General features: G+C 50.2%; 3 protein-coding genes across 3 annotated transcripts; all 3 read right to left on the reverse strand.

Annotated features, from left to right (window-relative positions):
* Positions 1 to 609: 609 nt before the first annotated feature.
* Positions 610 to 3,471, reverse strand: LTR84_009683 (uncharacterized protein; the record flags this gene model as incomplete). The annotated part of the gene is made up of 1 exon (XM_064853222.1): positions 610 to 3,471. The coding sequence occupies one exon, from the start codon at positions 3,469 to 3,471 to the stop codon at positions 610 to 612; it is 2,862 nt and encodes a 953-aa protein (XP_064709621.1).
* Positions 3,472 to 4,320: 849 nt separating this feature from the next.
* On the reverse strand, positions 4,321 to 5,124 carry VMA16 (H(+)-transporting V0 sector ATPase subunit c''; the record flags this gene model as incomplete). The annotated part of the gene is made up of 4 exons (XM_064853223.1): positions 4,321 to 4,732; positions 4,817 to 4,908; positions 4,971 to 5,005; positions 5,067 to 5,124. The coding sequence occupies 4 exons, from the start codon at positions 5,122 to 5,124 to the stop codon at positions 4,321 to 4,323; spliced, it is 597 nt and encodes a 198-aa protein (XP_064709622.1).
* Positions 5,125 to 5,624: 500 nt separating this feature from the next.
* On the reverse strand, positions 5,625 to 8,702 carry LTR84_009685 (uncharacterized protein; the record flags this gene model as incomplete). The annotated part of the gene is made up of 1 exon (XM_064853224.1): positions 5,625 to 8,702. The coding sequence occupies one exon, from the start codon at positions 8,700 to 8,702 to the stop codon at positions 5,625 to 5,627; it is 3,078 nt and encodes a 1,025-aa protein (XP_064709623.1).

Below are 8,702 nucleotides of genomic sequence, written 5' to 3' on the forward strand. Positions count from 1 at the left end.
CTTCCTCCGGCGCTCATCAGAGCGAGTGTCCAACAACATTGCCGGATGCCGTTTTTACTCCGATTGCGGGATTCGCAGTTCGCAACGGGACCACCAATCTCGAGGTGCGACTCTAGGCGAAGTTGCTGGTTAAAATCTATCTTCTGGACGTAAATTTACTTTGAAGAAAAATAACCATGCCGAGCGAGGTCCCGAGGTGAAGGTGTGATATATCAGTCTATGTCAAATCTCCACCGTGCGGAATGAGCCGTATGCAACCATCTTCAACCGATAATGCATGGTAGTTGTTAATCCCGAGTTCAGACTCGCACCCTAGGTACTCAAAGTATTCGAACTCTATTACTGAGTCAGAGGCACATCTCACGGCCACAACATTCATTCGTGACAGTAGCAAATACACCGGAAGTCTATAGCACTATCCATATCTGGATAGGAGAATTGGGGTATCAATAACATCTAATCTAAGAATAAAAACGAAATACCGCTGCAGAAAGAAGGCCTCCACCCATCAACCAGCATCAAGACAACGCCCCGCAACGAACAACCAAAACACATGTTTTCCAAGCCTTTGGACACTTTCACACCCCAAGTCCCAGAAAAAAAAAGACCCTAAGCCAAGGTCCCCCGCTTAAACTCCCTCTGCTTCCTGGCCCGCAACACGGGCAGAGTATTTTCCCTGCCGGGCAACCTTCCAATCTCGACGACCAAGAACCTGACGAAGTCCCTCAGGACCCAGTAACTACTATGGGCGCTGAGCATGTTCAGATACTGGATCTCGAGGGGCCCGCCGCCAGACTCGAGGAACCAGTCGATCTGGCCGTTTTCATTCAGCAGATACATTCGCTTCTCGGCGATCTCCTCGCGCGTGAAGTTGTGTGTCTCCATCTCGACGGTCGATGGCATTTGCGTGAGTTCTGGGCGTGTGGTGCTGGATGACGAGGGGTGGTTGTAAGAGTCTGACGTGGTGTTGGAGGCCCATCGGAGGGTGTTGCCGATGCGGGTCATGAAGTTGACGCCGGTGGTGGGAATGACGGCGGGGAGGAGGGTTGAGGCGTAGAGTTGGTCGACGGATGCGTTTTGTAGGTACGAGATTGGGTCGTTGCGGTGGCAGATGTTGTAGACGTTGTCGACTGCCATGCAGCCGTATTGGGCTTCGGACGCGATCCCGGGTTGTTGGTCTTCGCCTTCCATCCCGGGTTTACCTCGGCCTCTGCGTGGTGTGAGGCTCGCATTGTTCAGGAGGAGGAAGAATCCCGAGGGACTTCCGCAGCTGAAGAGATTGGTGGTGTCGAATTCAAATATCTTCTCGCTTGGCGTGTCTGGGTCGAACTTTATGTCTTTCCCCAGTCTTGTAGGTTGGCGACTGAGGATCTCCATCGCCATGACAGACCCAAGAGAGTGGGCGATTAGATGCACGCGACCGTGTTCCTCGAAGCCGGGATTGTTGTGGCACCAAAGTCTGTAGACTCGGTTGGCTTCACGGATCACTGCCGAGGTCATTTTCTCTTTATGGTGCGAAAGATAGTAAGGTATGTCGAGCATGACATCACTGATTAAAGACCGAACACCTTGTAGACTGTCAGGGGTGATGTCCTTGAGCTGATACTGATTGTTCTGCGATACATCAGATGTTTTGCTCTCCTCGTCAAACGACACAGTAAGTCGCCAGTTTACCGGTAGAACCATCATTCCAGAATTGTCCTTGAGATTACCCTTTACGGCTTCTGTTGACAACTCAACGTTGAACTCTCGCCTTAGACTGTTGATCGCATGGGTGAAGTGGAAACTGTCAACCCGTTCAGATAGCTTCTGTCCAATGCCGTGGATCACAAGGACAAGATCGGCCACCTTAGGTGTCTTAATGTCCTGTTCACATGCAGCACAAGACATACGGCGGCCACGGGTAGTAGCATCACCTGATTGAGACATATAAGCACCTACTTTGGCGTGTGCGGATTTAGCGTTGATTTTGGGATCGGGATGAATTTTCAGCCAAGCTTGCCGGTCGAATCCACGAACCACGGCTACGCCTATCTGTCTCCCCTTTCGAATCGCGTTGAGAGGTCGACGGTTCTGCCGTTCTGAAGGAAGCGAGTTCGGTCTGAGAATTTGGGCATTCTTTGCATCGACATATACAACACTGTGGGTTAAGAAGAGGCGTTTCTCCGTGGATCGACTAGGATCTGCAGCCATGTTCTGGGTCGCTTTTGGGAGATTGATATCTGTGGACTCTGCAGAATCGTTAGGATTTTGTTTTGTCCCTCGATCAGCTGCAGTCGATGGCCTGCTATTGACTGCCTCGTCAGGCCATAGCTTATGAGCAACCTTGAGCTCAGCTTCAGCTCCATTATCGATGCAAGCCTGTAGTTCTTCGCGATAGTGTTCGGCATATGGCATCATATACTCATAGCCGACTTCGAGGCGATTAGCAACCTCTACAGGAACGGGCAACATGGTGTCCTTGTAAAACCATGTTGCTCGGATGACATTGGAGGTGTCGTTGATTGGTGACCAATATATCGGCTTCATGACGAGTGTTGGGACTTCAACAAGATGAAGACGAGAGACTCCCACAGGCACATACATTTTCTTCTGCTTGTCCTTTTTAGATTTATTCTGGCGATGTCGACCACTGCTGCGAGAGCGACTTTTGATAGGTTTGGAATCATCTGCTGAGTCGTCGGCTGATGATTCGGTTAAATAGCCGGTGGTATTGTTGAATGAAGAAGTAATATTGCGGCCACTAGGAGCACGTGCGAATGGTCTTCCACTGATATCTGAGCTTGTTCCAGCAAGTGTTGCAGAGGCAGCTGAGGTAGACAGGTCAGGTATACTAGGCTTGAGTTGGACTTCCCTGCTCGCTTTCCGCTCTTTAGATCTAGACCTGTGACGAAAAGGGGAGAATCGTCTATGCCGACCAACAGATGTCTGCTGATGGTCTGGATCCTCACAACGCAGCTCTTCCGTATCTACTGGCTTAGGACTACCAACTCGACTATCCTGGTTGTCATCAAGCATGACCGGCAGGTCTGATTGTTGCTGTTTCTTTCGACCCCATTTATTGGACCCGGGTGATGATCCTCTTCCTCTGCCCTTTGAAGAATCTGGCGACCTGAGACTAGACGAGGCACTGGCTTTCTTGAACTCTGGAAAAGAGAAGACGCCACGGATGTTGGGGCTCGTTCCTCTTCCACGCCCGAACCTCGAGTTATTGGCCTCATCTTTCTGGAAGGCAGTCCATGCTTCTTCTAGGGCGGCATTGTCTCGAACTGAGAAGGGTTGAGGGGGGAGATTGATAGCCTTATCTGCGGAGATGGGTGGCAGGGGCGATAGAGGGTCGTCGATGGGCAGTGAAGACACATAGAAGAACTGGGCCTTGACATGCGGTGGTTGGCCTTCCGTGGTCACGGGGTCATCTTGCTCTTCGTGAAGAGCACACGTAGGTCCGAAGGAGTGAGTATTTTCAGCCATGGTGAACATACAGCATCCGTATAACAGGACTAGGCTCTTGAGGCGAGGAGAATAGCCACACGCCAATTCAATGGTGCGTTGTCACCGCAGAGGTACGGAATTCAAGAAGCGGTCACTCGGTGTTATGTACGAGTTTCCGTGTCAATAGCGGTCAAAGTTTTGCGAGAGAAAAAAATATGAAGCATTTGACAGGTAAGAGGCCTTCCACAAACCTCTCACCCGTCCGATCAAACTCACTGAATTGCATTGCGGAAGCCTGAAGGTTAAAGTAGAAGACACGAATGATGGAGTGTCAAGGCAACAATTTGGAAAGTGACGTATGTTATTGCCTACTTTGGTTTAGTCAGGTATATCATATCTACGCAAGTTACTGATCACCCTCGTCCATGGACGCTTTATCAGAATCACAGCAGGAGGAGGAATTAGTAGTGGCTAGATGTATATGGTGTATTGTTGTGTGTAGCTCGATATCAGCCATCCACCCACAAAACAAGGGGTTCACTTTCACTGCTAATTATTCACTGTATCCTCGCGTCACCCGAGGGACTCCACCCTAAATATACATAGGCCTCTAGACAGAAGCCACTGATCCTTTTCGCCAAAGAATGATCTATCTCCATATGTCCAAGAGCATTGGTCTCGTATCTTGTGCAGAAGCTGGGCTGATGGGTCCCTTCAAAGAAATGCACCTATCTTTGGCTGTTGTATTTCTGTCCACAGTAGGCGATTGTGCCTATCTTCCACCTCCCCAAAGGACGCGATATGTTCGTCCGTCGAAAACTGGAGAGTTCATTGGATGTCCTCCATCAGCGACAGCTGATTAATGTTGATATCGAGGCCTTCCACCCCCTACTCGAACTCGTTGGCCTTGCTGCTGAGTAGCAGTCCAATAATCAAACCAAAGAGACCCAACACACTGGAGAAGATCTCAATGACAAGGACCTTGACGAACATGCTCGGGTCCGCAGCATCGGCAAGAGCAGCACTGCTACCGTTGATACCCACACTGACACCGCAGACGAGGTTGCACATGCCGACCGTGAGTCCAGCCCAGAACAGTGCATACCCAGTGTAGTAATTCGACCCCGTGTAAAGTGATTCTTCGGGTACCATGGAGAGTTTAGAGGAGAAGACGATGGACATGATGACACCGTAGATTGCGACGACCTCGCAGAAAATAATCGAGATCAAGTTCTTGGTTCGTATTCGAGGCGCCTTGACGCCACCTCCGAGAATGGATGATCCTGTGATGAAGATGCCCCTGCGATAGTATCCATAGGTCAGCCAACTGCGCAGATGGTGGCATTTCACCCGCATATTCGCGAAGCAATTTTCGAGTCCTTACCATGCTGCACCAACAACTGATAAGCCTATACATAAACCAATTCCTAAATCTGCCCAGGCGTAGGGAGACACGGTCTCTAGAAATCGTCCAACCTACCACGTTTCAATCAGTCTGGGGCAGCACTCGGCGATGCTGCATCAATATGGCCACGTACGTTGAATTGTTCACCTTCACCGTTGAATAGCATATCTGTAGGATAGTCAGCGGCCACGGCCTCCTGCATGATTCTGGGGTAGTATGTAAAACTCACAAAGACCAACGACACCCAGCGCAGCGGTGGCGCCTCCCGCCGGATAGTAGAGACTCATTTTGAGCCTTGTTACCACTATCAACAGACCTGTCACTTGGAGTTGATTCTGGGGAGAGAGAAGAGATGTTTGTCTATCAAGTCCCAAAGCTCATGATGCGCAGGCCGCAGCTCTGGGGGTGATGAGGGTGTAGAGGTTTTGAGGAAGGTAAGCCGAGTCCGGCTAAAAGATCTTCCACACAACTACGGGTACTACAGATACCAGCCGAGTCTACAACAGATTATCAGAAGTTACAGGTGAACAAGAGCAGTGGACGGTGATCGAGAAGGCTGACATTCTAGGTTAAATGGTAATGGCTTCAGTCTATTATATTGCCTAGCCTTCAGCCACTAGACACCAATTCCACACCTATTAAAGCTTTTGATCCTTGGAAATCTAGCTAGGGGCTTTGGTAACTAGACGCACATGCCAACACCCGTTTTCTCTGTCGTGCAATGGTTCGTCCTTGGAGCCTAGATCACTCCTCTCTTTGCAATTCATCTCTCATATCCAAGCATCATTCATTCAATGGATTTCCAAAAGGCAACATTGCTCTCAATATCTGCCCTCCTATCAATCCCTGCTTTCATATCCATTGCATACAATCTGTGGTTGTGTTGAAGTCTGTGTTCCATATCATATCGGTATCTCGCAGCCCTCTTCAAAAGCTCAAAATCATTCTTGCTACATGCCTCATAAAACAAACGTCTCATTCGATCGCTATAAAGCTGGCAGCTGATGCCTGGAAGGGCCTGTGTTCGCTGAAGCACTGGAACTTGCCTGACTGTTTTGGAAACTTCCTTCGCAATAGGTCGATCTTTCCATGGCCACACAACCTCTTCAAAGCATGCCTCGCAGATGGTAAGCTCTGGAAGTTCCGGATGGTGATGCCATAACTGATGGCCAAGCATGGTGTCTTTTGCACAGTCTCTATACCGACAGAGACGCCAAACGCGGTCTAGAAAATTGTGGATATCTTTGGTTCGAAGTTGGGATTTCTGTTGCCAGTCTGCTAATCGCTCCAACTCATTAAGAATAACAGGCAAGTTCCGGCTACCAAGATTCATGTTGCATACCTTTTCCTGCGCCAATTTTCCTGTTGGTCGATCAAATAGATAGGACTGCAGATTTGGAAATAAAAGGTCAACATTCCGGACACATGCGGAGCAGACGTCGAAATTTTCCACTGGCTTATTCATCCTGGGATCATTCAGATGATACCATTTCCTCAAGTCATTCTGATTGCCATTACATCTCTTAGTTTCTGGTGGTGGATCCGAATTGATCTTCCACAGAAGCGTGAGATTGGGATTCTCCTGCTTCATGGTTCGACTCCACGCAAATCGGATCCATGGATTACTCATTGAGCATGCAATAGGTCTGTAAGGATCCGACGAAAAATTTGGAACGAAGTAATCCCTGAATGGGGAGCTCCCAAGATGATTCATGCAAGAAGGACAGAAAAACATCTTCGGCATGTCACGAAGAGTGTACCAATCATGGCACCCAGCCATGGGCTTAGACCGAGGACAGGGAGGTAACGTGTTATTCTTGACAAGTGGATTGGCGGGAGGAGGAGGGACTGGCGGTGATAGAGGTGAGAGGGGAGATGAAGCAAGGGGCTGTTGAGGTTGTAGATGAAGTGACTGTTGACCAGGCATAACTATCGAGCTCGAAAAGGCACGAGGAAGAACTGCTGGTCTAGATTGTTCAGGAGAGTGTGAGTATGACGATGCCCGTGATGCTGCTCGAGGAATCTCGACATGCGTGGCTGGACGCGGAACAGACCTAGGTAATAAGCGATCATCCTGGACAGCGTAAGTTGTTACACGGGGTGATGGACCTTCCTCACGATTTGTGACCGAGTTGTGGCGCGATACCGGCACTGATGATGGCTGGGCTGGTGGCGTAGTCTCATCAGAAACAGGCGAAGGTTTCCTAGATCTTTGACCACTGCTTGGCCGACTTAGAGAGCCACTGCTTGGAGAGTCGACTGACTGGGCAGTGCTTGACCGAGACAAACTGGGAATAGCCTTTACCGCGAGAGAAGCTCCCAGAGTTGCTGCCCCAAGGAGAGTGGTCAGAGGTTTCAAGTCCTTAAAATGCCCTTCATCCATAGAAGGAGGCCGAGATCGTTGCCGCGACGACTTCGATACCTGAGATGGTGGTTCGAAATATTCTCTGGGTGCTCTTTCACCTCGAGGGGTGCGTGGTGGACTCCGTGGCGGAGATGCCATTGGTGAAGCATGTTGGGACGGTGGAGCGTTTTGCCTTGACCGTTTGCTTTGGTTTGCTTCAAAAGCCTTTTCAAAATAATCTTCCATGGCCTTGGGATCTTTAGGTGCCTTTTGAGCAGCCACAGGGCTTCGAGGACCTTCAAAACGGTTTCGCTCATCAGATGTTTGATACCCACGGTCACGGTCGCGATCACGACGTGACGAAGAGGCTTGTTGAGGACGAAGCTCATCGTCTCTGTTGAGCTGGGAACGTGAAGCCCTTCGTGATCTGAAGCCCCGAGCCAATCTCCTTTCGTCTCCAGATTCGTATCTTCGACTATGATTTTCTTCGGCAGATGAAGTGTAGGGCGAGTCAGTGGCACCCCTCCTCATTGGCTGGCGGCTTGAGATGGGGTTGACAGTGGCTTTCAGATCTTCACCCGATGATCGAGTCGATTCTGTAGAGGGTTTTGGGGTTTGAGGGGGGGTGATGTGATCTTGGCTAGTGTAACTGTACGTGCCATACCCACCTTCAGCAGGGCCACGGCTTCGATGGCGAGGATAGTCACGAGAAGATCTTGAGTCAGGACTCTGTCGCCGGCGCCTAGATTTCTCCCGTCTTGGCTTTTCCACATCAGAACGATCAGAATGTGATATGCTAGGTCGAGCAGCTCGACTGCGACTTCGTTCACTTCTCCTCACTCTGGGTTTGTGATCAGAATCACTGCTGTCATGAACCGCGGGACGAGCCCCGGGATGAACAGAAGCCGGCCTCCTGGGTTGATGTGCAGACATTGGAGATAGTAAGGTATCATTGGGTCGAGGGCTCTGAACCATTGGCTCTGCCAGCAAAGTGGACGAACGAGCATGGGCATAAGGTGAAGGAGCACGACGCTGACCAGTTACCATGCCTTCTAGACCAGCCCCCAAGTCTGTTTGAATCCGATTAACCTGAGGCCTGCCCCGAGTGTCATCGGGCTTGAGTTGTGTGGTGGACTTTGAGCGATGTACGATATCAGGCCGACGAGTGGTTTCAGGCTCTGCTTTTGGCTTCGGATCATCTTTAGCAGAGGGAATAAAGACAAACCTCCGCTCATGATTCTTGGCCCCTGGCGGGGTGACGGGCTCTGGCGGTTCGTCCGGAGAGGAGGTATCTGGGACGAGAGGGTATAGCTTGCCTTTCCGAGATGTCTTTGAATCTTTGTGTTGTGCTGGACTCGGGTTCTCAAGAATCACGGGATATTGATCAACCTCCCCACGACTGCTTGCCGGTTGGTCATCACTTTTCAGCTTTTCCAGATGTACATCAGGCACATGTTCCTTCGCTAGCGAGATATCCTCGTCCTCAACACATGGGGTGGGAGGCCACTGCACCATCTTCAT

This window comes from Exophiala bonariae (genome assembly GCF_035927105.1).
Source record: "Exophiala bonariae strain CCFEE 5792 chromosome Unknown scaffold_4, whole genome shotgun sequence".
In the NCBI taxonomy this organism is placed as follows: domain Eukaryota; kingdom Fungi; phylum Ascomycota; class Eurotiomycetes; order Chaetothyriales; family Herpotrichiellaceae; genus Exophiala; species Exophiala bonariae.